This window comes from Triplophysa dalaica, chromosome 4, assembly GCF_015846415.1.
Source record: "Triplophysa dalaica isolate WHDGS20190420 chromosome 4, ASM1584641v1, whole genome shotgun sequence".
NCBI classification, from domain to species: domain Eukaryota; kingdom Metazoa; phylum Chordata; class Actinopteri; order Cypriniformes; family Nemacheilidae; genus Triplophysa; species Triplophysa dalaica.
In genome coordinates this window covers 18398695-18419398 of record NC_079545.1, presented here as the reverse complement: position 1 = coordinate 18419398, position 20704 = coordinate 18398695, and the positions used below count along the sequence as shown (strand labels likewise).

At 39.8% G+C, this 20704-nt stretch overlaps 1 protein-coding gene across 2 annotated transcripts in view; it reads right to left on the bottom strand.

Annotated features, from left to right (window-relative positions):
* Positions 1 to 20704, bottom strand: part of dnah10 (dynein axonemal heavy chain 10) — a 37335-nt gene that overhangs the window by 10433 nt on the left and 6198 nt on the right. For both annotated transcript variants that reach the window (XM_056746871.1, XM_056746870.1), the window contains exons 17-69: positions 20452 to 20616; positions 20157 to 20364; positions 19920 to 20076; positions 19045 to 19524; positions 18792 to 18950; positions 18092 to 18208; positions 17829 to 17931; positions 17567 to 17745; positions 17281 to 17492; positions 16919 to 17075; positions 16538 to 16771; positions 15767 to 15889; positions 15450 to 15683; positions 14999 to 15222; positions 14559 to 14828; positions 14295 to 14478; positions 14081 to 14215; positions 13835 to 13987; positions 13552 to 13740; positions 12770 to 12916; positions 12482 to 12673; positions 12279 to 12397; positions 11797 to 11955; positions 11532 to 11667; positions 10826 to 10948; positions 10055 to 10186; positions 9756 to 9972; positions 9554 to 9673; positions 9307 to 9452; positions 9067 to 9219; positions 8700 to 8960; positions 8421 to 8593; positions 7833 to 7926; positions 7547 to 7711; positions 7231 to 7419; positions 6960 to 7131; positions 6620 to 6823; positions 6452 to 6532; positions 6117 to 6314; positions 5868 to 6029; positions 5309 to 5483; positions 4520 to 4701; positions 4268 to 4404; positions 3953 to 4170; positions 3613 to 3834; positions 3381 to 3528; positions 3014 to 3293; positions 2496 to 2725; positions 2084 to 2357; positions 1688 to 1792; positions 1425 to 1579; positions 1175 to 1329; positions 53 to 236 (exon numbers count right to left, since the gene is read on the bottom strand). In XM_056746871.1, the coding sequence (XP_056602849.1) occupies positions 53 to 236; positions 1175 to 1329; positions 1425 to 1579; positions 1688 to 1792; positions 2084 to 2357; positions 2496 to 2725; positions 3014 to 3293; positions 3381 to 3528; positions 3613 to 3834; positions 3953 to 4170; positions 4268 to 4404; positions 4520 to 4701; positions 5309 to 5483; positions 5868 to 6029; positions 6117 to 6314; positions 6452 to 6532; positions 6620 to 6823; positions 6960 to 7131; positions 7231 to 7419; positions 7547 to 7711; positions 7833 to 7926; positions 8421 to 8593; positions 8700 to 8960; positions 9067 to 9219; positions 9307 to 9452; positions 9554 to 9673; positions 9756 to 9972; positions 10055 to 10186; positions 10826 to 10948; positions 11532 to 11667; positions 11797 to 11955; positions 12279 to 12397; positions 12482 to 12673; positions 12770 to 12916; positions 13552 to 13740; positions 13835 to 13987; positions 14081 to 14215; positions 14295 to 14478; positions 14559 to 14828; positions 14999 to 15222; positions 15450 to 15683; positions 15767 to 15889; positions 16538 to 16771; positions 16919 to 17075; positions 17281 to 17492; positions 17567 to 17745; positions 17829 to 17931; positions 18092 to 18208; positions 18792 to 18950; positions 19045 to 19524; positions 19920 to 20076; positions 20157 to 20364; positions 20452 to 20616 (9491 nt within the window). The remainder of the gene's footprint in view (positions 1 to 52; positions 237 to 1174; positions 1330 to 1424; positions 1580 to 1687; positions 1793 to 2083; positions 2358 to 2495; positions 2726 to 3013; positions 3294 to 3380; positions 3529 to 3612; positions 3835 to 3952; positions 4171 to 4267; positions 4405 to 4519; positions 4702 to 5308; positions 5484 to 5867; positions 6030 to 6116; positions 6315 to 6451; positions 6533 to 6619; positions 6824 to 6959; positions 7132 to 7230; positions 7420 to 7546; positions 7712 to 7832; positions 7927 to 8420; positions 8594 to 8699; positions 8961 to 9066; positions 9220 to 9306; positions 9453 to 9553; positions 9674 to 9755; positions 9973 to 10054; positions 10187 to 10825; positions 10949 to 11531; positions 11668 to 11796; positions 11956 to 12278; positions 12398 to 12481; positions 12674 to 12769; positions 12917 to 13551; positions 13741 to 13834; positions 13988 to 14080; positions 14216 to 14294; positions 14479 to 14558; positions 14829 to 14998; positions 15223 to 15449; positions 15684 to 15766; positions 15890 to 16537; positions 16772 to 16918; positions 17076 to 17280; positions 17493 to 17566; positions 17746 to 17828; positions 17932 to 18091; positions 18209 to 18791; positions 18951 to 19044; positions 19525 to 19919; positions 20077 to 20156; positions 20365 to 20451; positions 20617 to 20704) is intronic.

Here is a 20704-nt window from a genome sequence, read left to right as displayed (position 1 = left end):
TATATTATATAAGTGGCAGTTTTGGAGATCCAACGTTTTCTCTCTGCTGTACCTTCTCTTGTCCCTGGCCCATAGCAAGAAATTTGAGTCTGTTGGTCCCAAAGTCTTTGCGTTTGGCCAGCTTCATCAGATCATTGGCCGGTTCTGAGCCTGGACTCAGAATAAACACGATGGGAGAGTTTGGGGAGCTCTGCTCAAAGATGGCTTCAAAACTGATCACTGGGGGCTGCACAAATCTGAGTGACAGAGTTCAGACGAAAAAAGACAGAGAAGCACACACAGAGAAAGAGAGAGTAAACATTTATTCCTCCAAAGACACAGATGCTTTCTGACACCTTACATAGGTTCTTCAATACTGCTTTTTGTCATTAAAGGGATAGTTCAGCCAAAAACTCCAATTTGCCGTTTATTCACTAACCCTCAGGCCATCTGAGATGTAGGTGACATTTACAGAACCATAAAGAGGATTGTTTGGTAAATCCGCAGCCCTCTCTGCTTCATATAATGTGAGTATAAGGGGTCCGCCATTCTAAGAGTTCCTAAAGCACATAATTCCAAAAAGCGCCTCCTGGCGACATGTTGACATTTCGTGAAGTGACTTGCTCGATAGTTTCTTAAATGTAAATGTCATTTTTTATAATATTAGCCGTACTGTACAGCCTCAACACTCCCTTTCTGCAGGTGGTGCTAAATGTACCAGACGCTGGTATGCCATCCGCCACCAAATACTAAAAGGAGGAGATTGCGATTGTGTACAGGCTGCACATTATGGCTTATATTATTAAAAATGATGTTTAGTTTTATGAAAATATCAACCGATTCGCTTCACGAAACGTCAACATGTCTGCAGGAGCCGCTTTTTGGAATTATGTGCTTTAGGAACTCTTAGACAGGTGGTATCCATAGACTCCCATTATATGAAGCAGAGAGAGCTGCGGATTAACCAAACAATCTTCTTTATGGTTCTACTCAAGAAAAAATGTCACCTACATCTCAGATGGCCTGAGGGTGAGTAAATAAACGGCAAATTTGAGTTCTTGGCTGAACTGTCCCTTTAACAAACGCGAGTACAAAGCAACAGAAGGCTTCAATCTGACAATGAACATCTGATAAACTAAAACCTAATTTAATAAGCATCTAATTTTGCTAATATACTAATATGCATGACTCTTACTTCTCTCCCATAGTAAGCGTGACATAATCACTGACGGCACGATAGACTCGGTCTAGCCTGAAGCAGCGGATCAGTAGGAGCTTCTGGAAGAGAGTGAGGTTTTCTTTGTACTTCATGGGAAAGGCAGCCTGCTCCGGACCATCCAAATTGTACCACTGGGACAGAGACAGAGGGACAGTGTGTGTGGGACTGTGTTCATAATACTAAATATCTCACTGTGGACATGAAATCTGAATGCTTTTCCACTCACTGTCTTCCATTCTTCAAGATTCTTCTCTATATCATCAGCCAAAGTTCCAAACTCATTAGGAAAGAGTTCCATAAGACGTACTATATCCTCCCAACCCTGATCAGGCAGCCAGGTACATGGCTTCTTACGCTGACTTTTCTCTAGGGACAGGTTACCTGAAGAGAGTAAGACAATCAGATAAGTAGTTGAATTTCTAGAGGTAAAGAAGAGAGGAAGGTGGAGATAGTACTATGTCTAGCCAGAATGTCTTCCTGAAGTTTTACCTTTGAGGAAGAATTCTAGTTCATCCTGAGGAGCCCGACCCTCAGCTTGCTCGATCTTAATAGTCATGTTGAAGGAGAAGAGAAGTTTGTGCCTCTCAAACAAACCTGCAAAATGTGTAGTTTTAGCTTGCATATTTTTGCAATTCCACAAGGCATTGACAGTGACAACCTGATGGAACAGACTTTATTTACCGTAGGTCATTGCGGACACTTTTATCCAAAGCAATACATAGTTAATTTAAGCTACACATTTTATGAACAGGTACTTTCCTTGGAAATTAAACCTGTGACCTTGGTGTCACCTTGGTGTTAGCACCATGCACTACCAACTGAGCTACAGGAAAGCATAATGGTTTGGTGTTTCTGATTTAACAATTGGAGATCAAGGGTCCTCACCGGTACAGCCATAGTTATACACGTTCTGCGTCAGTGTGTCCATGATGTTCTTCAGTCTGTTGGACAGGATGGCATGAGGCAGTGACTTGGACAGTGAGAGGTCAAACACTTCCAGGAAGGACGCAAGCGAATATTGATACATGCTGTTGACCAGAGCCATCTCAGCCAGGACGAAGAACAGGACAGCCCCACGCTTGGCGGCCGGACGGTAGCCGTCTCTCAGCTTGTCAATATCGAAGGCTGTTTTTTCTGCCAGCTTTAGTTTCTCAAAGACCTGTTAGAATTAAAAAATACTTTTTTATTTGATTTTCAAAAACAGTTTGCTTCATTGAAAAAGGTCTCTGTGAAATATTTACTTTACGGAAAAATTTGAAGGTCCTAAGCATTATGCATGTCTGTGCAATGAACTGACCTCGCCGGCCTTGGATTTGGTTTCCTCCAGGGTGTGGATCAGCTCTACATTATCCAGCATGTTTCCAGTAGACGTGGCCAGTTCTCTCAGCAGCGAGTCTTCCAGGTCTTTGAGCAAACGCTTGTTCTCACTGGTCTCCTGAATGAGACGCTCTCGCTGCTCCTCAAGCTCCTTTCGCTCGAATCCCACAATGACACTCAGCAGCTGGTCTTCCAGCCCCTTCAGTGTTACTAATGGACAGTTTTAAGAAAAGCATTTAACACTTCTTGATATTGCAACATCAGATTTTAGACCCATTCACATCAGGATACATTTACATTTAGTAATTTAGCAGAGGCTTTTATCCAAAGACAGTTCATGCAGAGATAAAGCGAAATGTCATACTGGAGTAATAATACAATAAGTGCTTATACCAAGTTACTAGTTTCCACAAATGCCCGAACAATAATATGAGATTAGATTCTGAATTAAGGTTTCTTGTGCAAAACAGGTAGTTATCACATAAAGTTTGCTCTCACCAGTGTAATTGATAACCATGGCCTTCCCAAACACTGCAGGAGAGAACTTAGGGTTTGCCAGTTTGGTATTGAGGTAGAGTTTGAAGTTGGGATCATAGTCAACTTCTTTATCACCCAAAACCACCACCTGACGGCCCTCTGCTCCTTTAACATTCTTCTCCAGGACATTGTCAATAACTGGGTCAATGTATTCATCCACATCTTGGAATAGGAATGGGAAGCCATATTTGATGGCCAACTCCAGCCCCTTCAAGAAGTCTGGGTCATTGAATGAGGAGATCTACAAAGAGCGAGAAAAGAAGGACAACTGTTCCACATCTTTAAGATTTATTACAGATAAACATCAGACAAGTGCGCATTTTAAAACCTTCAAATTGTTTTTCTCCTCTTTCTTTTTGATCCAGTTGAGGGCTTGCTGCTGTGGGTCGATGCACAAGGGGAAGCGACTGGCTCTGGTGGTCAGGATGCCATTCTGTACTGAAAGCTCATCTGGAGGAAGACCTTCAGAGCCCCACCTAAAAAAGTGCAAAGATGTTTTCCCCCACACACAGTAGTCATTCTTCGCCCATGCATTTATACTTTAGAAGCCAGTGTCTCACCTGCTGATCTCCACCTCATCTGTGAGCAGGTTTTCAATTCGGAAGGGTTGGCTCAGAGGAATGCCTCTTTCCAGCACATCCTTCTGCCAAACCTCATATACCATCTCATTGCGGAAGTCCCAGCTGAATGCTCCCTCATAACTGAGGAAGGCCGAGCAGATTAGACAATCTCCCAGAAGACGCACTCGCCTCTGCTTCAACTCGTCCAGATCCTTAGTCCAACTAGAAAGAATACAGGAATACGAAGCCAATAGACACACAAGGACGTTTCTTATAGATATAAGATATATTCTGTAAAGTAAAGTGTGAATTCATTTGGCACTATGGCAAGTTAACTGACCGATCATTTTCTGATCCAAGGCCAGTGATGAGTTTGTCTGCAGCAATGAGTCTTCTCTCCATAACCTCGGCCTCCTCCTGCAAAAGCTGCTTTTCTGTCATAGCAGCTTCATATTTGTCTCCTAGAGCTCCAAGTTCCTTCTGGATGGCACCGAGCTCACTTTGGATCCGCTCTAGTTCGCGCTTACTCTGGAAGAAATTCCTCTCCAGTCGAGCCACCTTTAAATGTGAAAGTACTGTACATTATTCAAAATCTAAACACTGTTGGTATAATTCACGCATATATAATATCAAAAAATGTACAAGTATATCAGACCTTCTCCCTTTTAGGTTTGATATCTCTGGCCACGTTGCAGTAGCCCATAACTGCCACCACGAACCTTAGCATGCCAGAACCAGCTTTACTGATGGCCTGCATCTCCTCAAAGCTGGTGTTTAGGTTCCTTAGGTAAGCTGAGAATATGGGAGGCAATTAAATAGCTGACCACGATCATTTTTATGAAAAGGTTTATAACCAAAGATTCGAGATTTAAAATCATCTTGTTTTTTGTTGTTGATGTTGGTTTACCTTTGACTGTTTTTATTTGACCTGCATTGATCGAGTCACAGTCCATTTCCATAAGCGAGCGCAAGAAGTTGCCCTCTGACATCATACCCTTGGCTGACTTCCAGTTGATCTCTTTGTAGCTGCGTATTACCAGGATACACTCACACACAACCTGCACCTGTTTGGGTGGCTTTGCAAAGGATCTGTAACACCATGAAGAGAGATGAGACACAGAAGAGAATATCATAGGGGATAATAACCATAAATATAGCAGATGTGCCAAATGATCACAATAGCCTGTAATGACACAGGAACACACGAGAAAGGATCTTCAGTGTTCCTTTTCTTCAGAAAAAGAACCAAAAAAGAACAAAGAGTAACTGAAGGAAGCACAGAGAGAACTGGAACATCATGGTTGTAATACTACTTTTTTATACTTTTGTGACATTAAAGAAAGGAACTTGTTAGAGTTATACCCTCAGCTTTAAATCCCTTTTCTACATTTAAAACATAAAACATATTGCATAAAAATCTGTCCAAAGCTGTGTTGTGCATTGCAGTGATATCAAAAGGCTTATGCATAAGTGGAGGTTTATGTTATCTTCATTGGTTTGGTCTGAGTGGAGATGGTTATTGCCATGTATTCACATTTGCATTATACAATGTCTATAAAAGCATTAAATTAATAATTCCTTTTATTTGACTATATTATTATTTAATGAGCAATGGATGCTTTGTTTCAGAGCACATCAGTAAATTATTTGATGCTACACCTGTTGCACACATACAGAGAAGAAGAACAGTTTGTACCTTATCTCTGTGACATCTGCTTTGTCCAAGTCTTGCAGGGCGATGCGTGCGGCCTCCAAAGCAGGAAGAGCTTCCGCCAGAGAGCTCTCAGCATCTTTCTTTTCCACCACTAGCACATTATTTTGTTCCTCTATCTCATTAGCCTTCTCCTCTGCCAGGGCTTTCTTCTCCTCAGCTGAAAGAAATACACCGACTTTATCATACAATACTTTGGAAAGGCATATTAGTGGTTTCTTAAAGGGACATTTCACCCAAAAATAAAACTTATGTCATCGTTTTCTCACCAGTTGTTCGAAATCTGTATAAAATGATATGTTCTGACGAACACAGAGAAAGGTATTTGGAAGAATGCTTGTAACCAAATAGTTCTTGGCCAGCATTGACTACTATAGGTTTTATTTTGGTGTGAACTGTGTCTCTAATGTAAGTCTTATGTCACAATACTTTACATTTTCAGCTGCTTTACAACAAATAAAATGCTCAATAAATATGAAACCTGTGTTCATTTCAATTAGGTTTCTATGAAAATCATTTGTATCAGATGTGATTTTATCCTTACCGACAGCAGTATTAGAGCAGATCTCCTGTAGAAGGATCTCGCAGGCTGAAGTCTTTTCTGCCAGAACAACTTTCTGATCGGCCAGTTTAATGTTGAGCTCCGCTAGTTGTTCACCCGCCTCCTTTAATTTATCCAATCCCCCCTCCAGACGTTTGCATTGTGCTGAAGTGTGTGCACACATGTACATATATTCAATCAAGAGCACAGACACAAACATCTCTAAACAGCACAAGACAAATGCAGTCTTACCCAGGATGTATTTATCTTCATCCTCCAGGAGGGTGGAGTAGGTGCTAATGAAGCCCAAGAAGTTTTTTGGAGTCACGTAATTGCTGCGGCGAAGTGTTTGCTGAAACAGTTTACTGTACTCGCCAACAGAGCTGTGCACCATGCAGACGTGATCGATCACCGCTTCTGCATTGCATTCTGGGATCATGGGACTCTCACCTGTTATAGGCCGGGATAATGAAACATGACTGATACTGTTAATCATGACTATCCTGTATTTATAAAATTGACCCCAGATTAATTTACACAGGCTACTATAGACTTGCTGATTATATATAGATTTTATGAAGAAATACCAAGGAAGGACTTGGCCACTGCATGTAAAGCCTGAAGTGGCCATGGTGAGAACCAGTCAATGACAGTATTATTAACCAACCCTGAAAAGCAAGAACATTTCAAACTTTAACATCAAAGAAATATGAGTAAAAACGAAACAATGCATTTTTGATGTTAAGCTCAGGGACCTGGGAAATTCCTGCAGCGTGTTCTAAGAGTGTCTCCTACAGGAGACATGGCCAGTACTATGTGTAAGTTGTTAGCGCTCTTGTTTACAAAGTATTGCCACACGCTCTCTTTTGACGGCCCAGAACCCATCTTCATGGCCTCATCGCGCAGCTGATTCAGGACCGATTCCTTCTCATCATCTGGGAACAGTGCTGGAACCATCCCTAATCACAAATGAGTAAAAACATCAATATAAGACTGCTGCTTAATGTGATCATTTATTGTTACTTATTAATTATTGTTCATTTACAATGTGTTATATAACATTTATATAAAACAATTTCTGAGAGTAAGTTTCACCTGAGGTAAGCATGTTGTTGATAAGCTCCAGAAAACCTTCCTCAGACACATGGGCATCAGTGAACAGAAAGACCATTTTCTTATTCTCTATACCCAATTTAAGGTAAAGAGTTTTCAGATCTTCACGGAAGTTAGCCTCCGAGTATCCTCTACTAAGCACAATTTCAAAAACCTGCAAATACACGTAACAGTACAACACCAAAAAATCATTACCATGTAATTACCAAAATAATAAAAGAAAGACATTTGCACTGATCTGCTGATGATTTACCTCATAACCTGCTGTAAAAGCAGCCAGCTTTGTAAGAGACTGTTTCCCTGATCCGCCCACACCGACCAGCAGCGCATGACCTCTGTCCATTCTGATGATCCGATGAATGACAGTCAAGTGCTCGAGAGCGTCCTCAAACAGAACCAAGTTCATTCTGGTCTTGCTTTCGTTGTATTCCTCCATGATCTCCTAGAGGAGTCAGTAGAGAGCTTTGAAACCAAAGTGTGATGACCAATAATAAAATCATCAGACAACCAGAGCCTGCTGATCAGTGCAAAAAATATTTTTTTGAATGTTGATGGTTTCATCACCGCACCTGAAACAGAGCTTTGGATGCATCATAGTCTAATACGTCCTCGTAGACTCTTGGCTCAGATTTAAGAGCAGTTCTGTAATCTCCAAACAGAATTGGGTCTCTCATGGCTGAATCGAGGTCTGATGTGAAGTGCTCTTCAATCAGTTTCTTTATGTGTCCCTGAACCTGTAAATAGTTAATATGGAGCATAAGTGTATAATTTCACTGGCTTTTGTGTCATCACATTTAAAGACAAATCATGACAAAAATGATGTTACTACAGACCATAGGAAGTCAAATACCATACCAGGACTTTATCGGTTTCGTTGATAAGTCTGTCGTGGAAGACTCGTAAGCATTCATTCCTCCACACACGGACAAACTGGTTGACCGTGAAAAACCTGGTGCATAAAGTGAAAACAGAGGTTACATAAAAGTAGACTTATTTTTAGGTTTTTAGTTTTATCAATTGAAATATTTTATTTTTATTTTTTATGCTAATTTTAATTTAATTATTTTAATTAATTATTATATTAATTAATCTTATATTTAATCAATAAATATACTTATTTAGCCCATTTTGATGTGATTTGCAATTTTTTATATATATTTTTATATTGCTGTATAGTTTTAGTTATGATTTCATTTACTTTAAGCTAATTCTTTTAGTGCCTCAAACAAAAAAATAGAATGTCGCCTTTCTAATAAATCGAAGTACGTTTTTCAAATAATATATATTTATGTAATGACAATTGGTCAATATTTTATTTGACTTAATTTACATAAAAGTTGTAATAGTTTTGGTTGTATGTGCAGCAAAAGCAAAGAAATCATCAAAGGACAAAAAGGCACCATTTCATTTTGCAATCAAAGTTTTCTTATTTAAATTCTTCACCTTTCAGGACTGGTCAGTGTCAAGCCATGGTAAACTCTGGAGAGGTCTCTCAGGTTAAAGATGTAGTGAAACTTGGAGGGTGTCGGTGGTAGATCTTTAATGATGGTTTTGTACAGCTCAAGCGTACAGAAGGTCAACTTGTCGCAGATGTTTTGGATGCACTCCTCAAAGGGCTATATGAAACAAAAGCAACAATGAGGATGAAAATCTTTTATATTATACACAGTTTTTTTGCATTCCTCTATTCCAGCAAATGTCCAAGATGGTGATCTGAATTACTTTAGTGTGTCCTTTCAGAATAGAAGAGTAGATAAGATGGAGGGACTCCTCTTTGGGAAAGGGGATGTTGAAGACACTGAAGAGAGAGATGAATCGAGGGTCCACCTCATTCCTTCCGCCCCCTGCTTTCCCCATGGCCGCAATAAAGCCCAAGTCCTTTATGATCTTATAGTTAAGTTCCTTGCCTCTGTCATACATCCCACCTCTGTCCAACAACAGCTTTAAGAGAGCTATAGGCTGCTGGGTGCCATATTCATCCACCTGAAATCAAACAAATACGTAAACTTTTTTAAGCCCAAATACACACCAAAACGTTTGTCGATATGTTATGAAGGTATGTATGATTACAGAATAAATTCATTCTTACCCTTGGCATGTTGAGGTCATCCATAAAAACAAGGAGCCGTTTTCCCATTGGAGGTCCATATGTGTCCTTGGTCCTTTTCTCAACACTTGCCTCCAGAGTCCTCTGCAGGTCCATGGATGTTGTTCTCGAGGAGAAATTGATTGCCATCATTATCTGATAAAAGATGAAGATTCTGTATTATATATCCTACAGAACACACTTTATAACGTGCATATGGGATATTCAAAGCAATAATCGTACTGTTGTGTCTGTATTGAGATTGTTGTGGAAATTCTGTATGGTGGCTGTTTTAGAGGTACCAGACTCTCCAACCAGCACCACTGGTCTTTTCACCTTCACCATCTGTTCTAACAGCCAGTTAGCACGAGTGGTGTCCACTGTTGGAACTGGCAGAAAGCAAAAGGTACAGTACATGTATACAGTGTGAAGCACACTGATAAAAAATATACTGTGAAAAAACTGAATAGGACAAAAAAAGCTGTTTTACCGAGGACGTCGATGAATTTCATGTCAGGGTCATGAACATATTTTGACACCATGGAGCTCCAGGGAACCCAGTTCTTCTTGCTCCCATCAAAATGGAAATCAAAGAGAGTTGGCAAGTGAACTGCAAAAGAAAACAAAACAGATTTCAAATATTTAGAAACAGACATGATATTATTTCAATCATTCTTTCAGCAAAATCTCACCTGGAATCTCTCCAGGGCCAGCAAGCACCTTCTCATCATGAACACTGTTCAGCGAAGACAACTTTTTAATAAAATCATCAAACTTCTGTCTGCCTTCGTCCAGCAGAGATGCCCCGAGTGAACAGTACAGCGCCTCCAGAAAATAACACTCCAGCTCTTCAGAACTCAAGTCTTCGTTCTCCAGCAGAGAATCCAGCATCACAGTCAACTGCGTCACCTACACAAAGCATACGATTTTAACTACATACTACAGAAGCTATCCATGCTGGAATGTTCTCCAAGTCTCTATCGAGACTTACCATGTTTAAATCAGTTTGAGGGATTACTGTCTTCAGTTTCTCTGTCTGTTTACCATCAACTATACCGTCCACTATCATATCAATGGCACTTGGCACATACTTTCCAAACAGTTTGCTGAGATCAAACTGCTCCTGTTGACAGAGAAAAAGCATGTAAAAATATCAAAAAACACGGCAAAACATTTTTAATAAAATGTTATTTTTAATGTTGGCTCATTCTGAACTCTGAGTTTATTTGTCATATGTAAAGATGTCAGTGATAGTATACATTGAAATGCTTTTGTGAGGGAATAGGCAGTTTACAGCAATACAATAGTACAAAAATACATAAAATAATAATAATAATATAAGAAATATATAAAGAGAGAGAGGGAAAAAAGTTAACACAGTTAAGGATAAGAGACGAGAGAAGAGAAATAATAAATATATATATATTAACAGCATAACAATTACTGCAAATGTGGCAAAAATATAGAGAGTATTTACCATAAAAACGTACAGTACAGTAGTTAAGGGTGTATACTGTATATGAGTAATTTGTGTGAGGTATTCACATAAAGAGCAAAGAATTGAAAGTGCAGGTGCAGAACAATATGTACAAACAAAATGTACGCATGAGGTATATGTATTGAAAGAAGATGTCAAGCAGAGTTAAGCATATAAAATGTCTTCATTATGCATCTTTTAACCATTTATTTTAGCATTTTTGGTTATTAATTATTTGAGTAGCTAACTGGTTGTTTATGAAGTAAGATACAAATAATTTCTTACTTTAGAGTGTCTGCTGTTGACCCACTTTCCCCAGTAGGGAGCATAGCGAAGATTCTTGGGGTCCACAAACACCATTCCACACCGAGAAACTGTAGCTGGGGATGCATACTGCAGATCTCCTACCTAAAACATATAATTCCTAATCAATTATAACATTGTAGCACAAACATATTAATCCTAATTACTTCACAAAATTTACATTAAAATATTGTTTATTGTTATAACACTGTGAGTTTACACCATAGACTGTATAATATATGGAGGTGGTGTCCTTGAGGTCACTCGTAGGTTTCTGAGGAGCTTTTTTGAAGCCTTAAATCCTGGATTATCGAAGATGGGTAAAGAGGCGGAACGTGGTTGGAGCTGAGGTGCTTAGTTGCTGAAACCACTTGTCACTCAAGTGGCCTCGCCCTTTTCTATGCAGGCTTTTAAGGCTTACTATAATTTAAACTGTGTAGATTCACACCCCTGACACAGCTGGAATGAAGGGCAAAATTAGCTATATAGACCAAGTACATTTTTGTACCAAGCTGTAAACATGTTGTTTTCTGCTGTGAAGCTGGGCATTTAAACATGGGGCTCAATGAGATTCTGCTTTGTTTTGGAGCCAGTCTCTAGCGGCTAGTCAATGAATTGGAGTTTAAGTCACTACCATGTTGGATTCACAAGAGAGATTGGAAATGTTGCCGCTTGGTTAACACTCTACCTCAAATAGGAGTGCACAGTGGTTCTGTAGACGGATTCTCTCTCCATTAGCCAATGTGAGAAGCTTGTTATCATCCATCACTGAATTCATATTCTCCACCCAAAGAGCATCAACATCTCCATCAAACAGTATGTACCTGTGAAGCCAGAAGTTTCTAAGAATCAGATTTTATATTATATTATTCAAAGCATTGTTTTTGTTAACAAAAGTTTAATCTTCTGTTAGATAGTCTGAAGGGCATGATTTCCAAAGCCTTGATCTTCACCTCCGTTCTTTTTTGTCTGTGGGTTTGTTGATGTCTCGAAATATGTTAGACAGTATCCCATCAGTCCAATCTCGCGTGACCGTATCCAGAATCCCATACAGCTCGATCACACTCATCGCTTTAGGGTTCAGGGTGTACAGTTTGGTCAGCAAGCCCAATCTACACATACAATTTAAAGGGACAGTTCACCAAAAATGAAAATTCCGTCATCATTTACTCACCCTTGAGTCGTTCCAAATCTGTATGAATGTCTTTGTTCGGATCAACACAGACTATGATATTTAGAAGAATGCTTGTAACCAAACAGACCTTGGCCACCATTGACTATCACAGTATGAATCATAACTCAAAAGTGGCCTAGAACATTTTTGGATCACTGTTCCTTTAACATGGGAGCATGGGAGAACATTTATTTTGTGAAGAGAGCATGCAGAAGGACGTTTTGTATAAAAATACATTGTTAGATATAGGTAGACAGAGACCTGGTCTGGGATTGGCAGAGCGTGTTGATCACCACAGATTTTCCTCCCCCTGTTGGTCCAACCACCATTGTGGTGTGTCTGGTCATCATGGTCTCATACATTTGCACCACTTTGTCCAACTACGTTGACAAATACAAAAATTACAGAGTCTGCTTAATCTTTCAATCAATCCTTTAAAGGTTAGATTCTAAAAGAAAAATCACCTGGGCAGGCAGCATAATATATTTGTTCTCCTGCAGGGTGGCCTCCACAGCATCATTTAAGCTGGGGTAACGGACACGTGGGCAGTCTAGCCCAGGAAACAGATCTGATATAAGCCCCAAGAACAGAGGAACATCCTCAAATACAAACTTGGGCAGATTCATATCTCTAAGAGCCCTCATCAAAACAACATCCTAAAAGAGACGGGGAAAGAAATGACAAAAACATTCAAAGAACACCATAGCATTTAAGTGGTTTAAAGGATTGAACGTATGCAAAAAGACCAGTACCTCACTGAGGTCAGGTGAGTCTCTTTTCAGCTCTCCGGCCATGACCAACACTGACTTCAGTGCTCTGAGACCAAAGTCATAGTGGGACTGTTTGGAAAGCTGCTCGCGTGCCAGTTTGTACAACACTGTCATCTTCTTTGCCAAAACCTGCAAATCATTTATGCAATTTGTCTTTTATTTTCCTAGTCTAACATATTAAAAAGGTCTCTGTGATTTGCTGGGCATCTCTAAGGACCGGTGGCACAAGATTGTGAAAGTATAGCATCTACGTCTAACAATTGCATAAATGTAATTGTTGAACTGTATACTTGAAGTGAACACTCTGTAAATATTTAACAGTATTTAAGGGTCCAGTGTATGAAATCTAGCCACATCTTGTGGTGAGGTTGCGAACTGCAACCAACTGCTCACTCCACCCCTCCCTTTTGTAGCACTACGGTGCCTGACACAGGTCTAAGATGTCGTCAAGTTTTAATTTCGTTGTCGAAGGAGATTTACGAAACGCGCTCTGTGCAGTTTGTCCGTTTAAAACAACATGCCAAACATGCTGCGACCCGCGGTGTACTGTTTGTAGATAGAAATAGCTCATTGTAAGGTATTAAAACCATAAGGATACACAATGTAATGTCTTTAAACACCTTTGAATTGCATTTCTCTTAATAGATCCTCCAAAAAATGACACATTGGGCTTTTAATGGCACAAATTGTTGACCCCAACACTTAAATATTCAATGACATTTAATGACTTTCCAAATTTTCAATTGCATACAAGAAGTCCTCACCTTAGCCATAAGGAAGCCCTCAGAAAAGAGCATGATCTCACAGATCTGCTGCAGGTCAGGCACGATGACCACCACCGGTCTGAACAGAGCTTTCACTGACTCGGGCAACTCTGTGCGGCCAGCATAACCGGGGTTCATTGTGATGAAGATGCCAATGCGGTTGTCCAGACTGATCTCGTGACCTTCAAACTAACCAACACAAAAACAAAAGGCAGTCAGAGCCTGACATAAATTTAATTTCAAATTTCCATAGCCTGACTGGAACAGGCTGGTATAAACTCACATGAAACCTCTTGAGGTGCAGCATGAGAGCGTTTCGGATGGTTTGGATCTGGGAGGAGATGACAGACAGCACGGAGGCATCAATGCGGTTAAACTCATCAAAACAGCCCCAGGCTCCGCACTGAGCTAAACCAGAGAGGATCTTTCCCACAGCCTGAGGTACAGAGAGAAATGACGATGTTACAAAATATAATCTGACCATATATATAACATTAAGCAGAGCTTTTTTTTGCCTGAGGTCTCTTACCATGTAATCCATCCCCTCTCCGCAGTTGGTGACCACACACAAAAGCCCCAAAGCCTTGGCCAGATCTTTAGTGGATTCTGTTTTCCCCGTACCTGCAGGCCCAGCCGGTGCTCCACCCAAGAACATAGACAACGCCTGAGAGTACCACACCTCATATTAATAACACATACATGACTCAGACCACTTGGGCTGTAAAACTGTGTAGACAAAGTACCTGAGTAAGTGTGAGATAGATACGGTCGGTCAGTGGAGTAATGACCAACCGTCCATTCAGTCCCATATACTCGTATCCGTAGGAGAACTGAGCGCTGCATTGTCGCACAAACAGCTCATCTGGCTCCTTAACCCAGTAGAATCTTAACTGACTCTCCCATTCAAACTCACAGGTGTCTGTGATACTGTTCACATCAAAAAGCATGTTAGGGTGGATAATTCTCTTTTGCTGTCAGTAATTGACAGTATTGCACAGAATTCTTACCCGTCTCTGACAAAAGCGTCCACAATGTCCCTTGCATGAACATCTATGATGAGGACAGTGTTGAGTTTGCGTCTGTCATTCTTCTTTAATGGTTGCGTGATGCGTCTCACAAGATCATTGATCTGCTGGTGCATTTTCGTCGCATACAGTTTCATCGCCTGTTTTTCTCCATGATTTATCCTTTTGAAGACATCTTCTACCTCCCATGTCCACCACACCTGATTGGCTGCCAGCACCACCATGCCCTGGTAGTCCAGCATCCAATCCACCCTGACAAACAGACAGTAAGACAACGGAGCACTATTAATAATTAAACTAACATCAAACATCTCACAAGGTATCAAATATTTTGAAACGGACCAAATTCAAAACACTATTTTGATGACCAAGCAATTTTGAGAAACAGTAAATGGTTTAGTGCAGTCTAGTCATTTCTTCACCTTGTCTTCTGATGGCTGTAGAAGTAAATAGCCTCTTTGGTGATGAGTCTGTTGCTTCTTCTCATCTCCAGCAGGACTCCGGTCATCCAGTCCTCCACACGCCCCTCGGCAGGTACAGGCTGCTTGAACTCCATCACTTCGCCCTCCGCGGACACCAAAGCATTTGCCACCATTTCGCCATTCATCCCCGTATCAAAGCGCAGAGCAGCTATATTATCATACATCTGCAGAAGAAAGCAGCAACGTGTGGATTCACAAAGCAGAAGGACATTTAAGGTTTGACAGTTGTTCTGCAGCTAATAATCTTAGACAATGATAAACACAGGGCGTGATAGGGTATGTACGCACACTGTGAGTTAAACTTTCATAAACGTTTGAAAGAACTTATAGACAGAAGCAATCATCTACTGTATGATATACAATAACAACAATGCAAACATGGTAAAATTACCTTGATCATGTGCTCCTGCACACAAGTAGCCTCACTGCTGCCCAGAATACTGAGCAGTTCATCGTCGGAGATGAAGAAGAAGCGTGGAAAGGCATTCCGTTTGGAATCAAGGTAATCATTCAGGCTCTTCTGGCAGCACTCTAACCCATCGCTGAGGTTCTGGAGGTCAGTCAGGCGATTTGGAACTAGACAACACCTCTTAATGCAAGGGTCCTTCACTGTGTCCGTCATTATCTGGAGCATTCCAGAGTCAATATAAACATCGCAATACCTTTTAATGTTTTCCACAAAACGTGTGATGTTGTGCGAGGCCTTACCTTTTTGAACATTTTGTCAATATTGTCAAATTTTTTGGCTTCTTCGGGTAGTTGAGAGCGAATGTCACCTCCAATAAAGATGCTCTCCAGGTACATCCATTTTTGTTGGACTACCATCCAAACCTACAAAATTCAGTGTAACAGAATTCAGAGTAATGTTCAGTGTAATGTCCGTTCTCCATTAAAACATAAAAATGGTTTAATAACTGGTTTAATAACAGAAGCTATAAGTTTGCCACAACCAAAGACAACTACATGAAAGACAGCTCACAACATGGTATTGTTGCAGTATAATTACGAAGGATAGATGAATAACATTATTTTGTATACATCTCAGGGTTCAAGATAAGTCTTGAATATCTTTCCAAAGGACAATGATTTAAATTAATCAAAATATATGTTATATACCTGTATGTTCAAAGTTTATTTGGTCAATGTTAAGTAGTAAACTGGAATATATTGAATGAAATATTTTAGATTGGCTTAAACTAAAAGCCAATGTAATGTATTTGTAGCGTAAAGTAATTTATTTTATTGGTCTAACCAAAGCCACTAGATGGAAGGCCTTTAACGATTAGCCAAAAAAGCATAACTGCTGATGCTAACGCCCTGGCTTCAGCAGAACGCAGGATAGGAGTCCAGATGCTAGTTTTTAAATGGATGTCAATGGTTTTTGTTAGCCATTACGGTTTCTCCAATTGAAAGTATTACAGACACTTACATGTCTCTTTAATATGAGTATCTCTGGACTAACTGATTTTTCCCACTGACCTCAATAATTTCACTAATGAGTGACAGATTCTTCTCCCACTGCTGCACAGTTGCCAGGAACGGTCCAACAAAGTGGCTGCCTGCCATACTCTGCAGGTTCATGGCATCATCATCCAGATGCTGGAGGATGTCATCCACGGCTCCGAGGATGAACCCATGCTCATGTGTGCCTTTAATATACCTCTGCACATTGAACTTCATATTCTCCCATGTTTCCTCCACTTCTTTCACTCCCTGTAAAGTACACAAAAATGCTCTTTGTAACCTTATATCATAGCTTGTCACAGTATTAATCTGATTTTAAACACAATTTGTCATCATTCCTTAGAACTTGCATTGCGTTTCAACCTTTACCTTCTATGAATCAGAAAGATTTCTAACCTTCTCAATGCCAAGCTCCTTCACAGCTGAGTTAACAATGTCACTGATGACGTTGCCATACTTGTGGAGTTCCATGGAGAACATGTTCTCCAGAGTGAAGGTGCCTGGGTTCATCTCAAAGCTGGTGCCTGTCCTCTCCATGAGGTTCTTCCAGTGCCTGCACAAAACAAGTGATCACGTGTGAGTCTCATGCGCTCTATAGCATATTAAAACAGGTGATCTAACACAGGAAACTTACATCTACCTATCTCACCTGAAATTAAAATGCTTATCCTTTAAATAGTTGCCATCTGTATTTAGAGATGAACTAATGCTTGATATTGAAATAAATATTATTAAAAAAAACACCTGGAACTAATCACCTGTTTCTGAGAGCTTTATTCTTTAGATCTAACAGAAGGGGTAGTGACTCTTTGAGTTCCTTCAAGCGTCCCTCCAGGAAGAAAGACACAGGAAGAGCCCTCACATCCTTCGGCAGCTTCCGTAAGCTCTTGATAAATCCCTCTATACCCTCTTGGAGGACTTCGATGTTTAGATTTACCCATAGGGTCTGTGACCATTCTTCTTTTGCGGTCTAAGAAACTCAGACACCAATACATTAAACTATGCAAGCAATAACTAAGAATGTATATAGAATGTGATGCTAACCTTCTGAGCCTTAGAAATCTCATAGATTTGTCTCAGGCCTATCATCTCTTTCTGCACATTGAGGAGTTCTGGGTACATAGTGATGGGCAGGTCAAACAGCTTCTCAGCTTTAGCCAGTTCCTGACGGCTTGCTTCTACCTTAGCTAGCTCTTTCTCGTAGGTGTCCATGATCATCAATCCTATAAGAGCAAACAACGTGTTTCTAATAACAGGTGGATACGATAGGTTATGGAGAACTAAAGAGGTACACTGAGGCTCTTGCCTTTCTCTAGATCATCTCCTACAGCTCCGGGCCCATGCATGTTGAAGCTCTCAGCAAATATCGAGAGCTCCTGTTTATACTCCTCGGTCTGCTTAAGAGTAATCTAAGAGAGAAAGAATATTTGGAAAATCCAAAACCAGGTGTGTTATATTTCTCTAAGGATTAAGCATAGAATTTGAGAATGAAAAATAACTTGATCCGTGCAGATATTGCTCCATACACACATAACAGTGCATAATGTAATGGTAATTGGAAAAGCCTACCTCAGAAAAAGTCCTCTTTACTTTTCCCAGACTGCGGTCAACCTGTCTAGACTCCATAAACAGTCCGCTCCACATATTGCCAAGGTTTGCAGACAGCTGCAACTCTTCCTCTACAACCTTTAGAAAAAAAGGGTAAAATATTATTAATAAATTAAACAATTAATAATTAAACAACATTTCACTGTGTGTTAATTATTTATGTTTGTAATTTCAGTGACTTGATTCTCATCTATTGGCTATGACAAGAGTAAACAATTGTACAGAATATTGATTTGACATATTCATCAGCTTGTTTGTAACAAATTCATGGTGGCATATGAAGAGAAATAAAAAATTGAAGCAGTACTAGTCACTGTTGTAACTAACCGGAATAAAGTATTCCAGAGAGCCGTGTAAAAAAATTTAAGAGGTAATTTGCAAAAACAGCTCAGTATTACCTTTTAAAAAAATGCATAGGGCATTCCAAATAATATCAATAAAACTGCAGTTGGGTTGTTTTGATTAAGTAATAATAACAAATATATATATATATATATATATATATATACAGCTAACTAACTAACACAACAAAACAAAAATAAACATGATAGCACAATAAAAAAATGATTTATAAAAATACATGTTTTTGTAAATTAATTTTCAAAAATTAATTTTTAGAAACAATAAATTATGATAGTTTAAACATTTCCGGACAACTCACCTCCACATTGTACATGCTGAGTGTTCTGTATCTCTCTTGAATGTCAATGAATCTCATTTCTACTGATAGAGACATGTCTCTAATGTCCGTGATGGTACCCAGAACAAATTTCAGCTCTTCCAAAGTATTTGGACTCCTCTTCAAATTTTCTGACAATTTCTGTTCACAGTAAAAGCATCATAAGAAAACATATGAAAACAATCTATATATTTGGTTTAAGGACAACACTGAATGAACTTTGCAGAAAACTCACCACCAGCTCATTTCGGAGGGTAAAAAGTTCTTCTCGTGCCGAGTCATTGAGCAGCCTGCCCAGAGAAGTGACCCACGCCTGGGCGTTCTCCTGCACGGCACGTGCCAGTGGCTCCAGGTTTAGCCTGATGATGTGTTCGTTTATCAATGAGGGCTGCCTTGCCACCTCTTGGCTGACCTTGGTGTAGAACTGAAACTTATCATCGTACATCACGCAGGATGGTTTCCTGGCTGCAAACTTTTCCAGGATGATAGCCTTATCGGGATTCCAGAGAGAGCGGTAGTTCATCCAGTATTTGAGGTAGACGCTTACTCCGTTAAGGAGACGCTGCATACTCTGGGTGACAGCTGTGGCTTGCTCGTTTATCTGTGGAACCTGACACACTTCACTATAAAAGGTGTAGATGAATGGCTTATCTTCACCATCCACGTGCTGTGGAGGACACTGGATGCAACTGCCATGCATCCAGCGAACAAATCGCTACAAAATATATAAACATAAGAAAAGTTGAGCAGAATGGCCAAATATCATGTAAATGGTTGTTTCATTTTTTTATTTTATTTTTAGATTTTCATTGAATTTTATTACATCTAACCAATCAGAGATGATGGTTGGATCTGGTTTATCAAACCTTGTGTCTCTTTGCTGTTTATTCTACAAACAACTACACTGTTTTAAAGGAGTAGTTCACTTCAAAAAAGCACTCTATGACTTTCCATAGTAATTTTTATTCCTACTAATAGGGGCTTATTTTAAAGTGAAGTACTCATTTAAATCTGATGTGCCAATATTTTAGAATTGTGCTACTTTAGTACGCAAATGTTTTATGATTCAAAATAGATCACTGGTTATCGAAATATATTTCTCAGGTGTACCTTGGTGCTCTCCACACAGTCACTGACACACTGTTTAATAAGCTTGTACACCTCACTGCTCTTGGGATGCAATGCAATCTGAGGAGCGGCAAGGATGGTGTCAATTTGGAAGAGTGGTGTTGTGCCCATCAGTGCAGTGTTAAAAGCTTGAATATTCCTGAAAAAAAATTACAATCAAATTACATAAACATTACAAATACTTACTGTGAGCGCAAGAGAACATCAAATAAATCTTACTTGAGCACCATCTTGGTGAGCGAGTCGAAGATCTTGTGCTCCCAGTAAGTGTAAAACAGGACCATGTGCTGGGCTTTGCCAGTGTTAGTCCCCATGATCAAACTCTCCATCTTGGTGAGAAGTGGACTGATTGCTGCATGCTTATTCACCAGCACATTTACAACCTTTGTCCTTTCAAGCTCGATGAAGTCAAAGAACTCCTTTATGCCTAAAACAACACCCAGATAACACTGTAACCCATTTCGGGAGCACAAAAGAATTAGAAACTCAAGCCGTTGGAAATAGCACTCTTAACCTGGTAGATGTCCTGTGTTGACTGGTGCTGGGAACTTGAAAAGGTTTGCTGATTCAATAGATTTAAGTTTGTCTTCAATGTCTTTTTCATTCTTCTGAATTTGGTTCATTAGGGACTCAAACTTGGAAATGGCCTGGTTTCCACGTTGAATGAATTCTGGTATACCTTTGGAACAGTGGAATTTAAGAAACTATGTTGAAACTTACGTTAAAAAAGGGGGTATGGCAATTACAAATAATGTGATAATGTACTT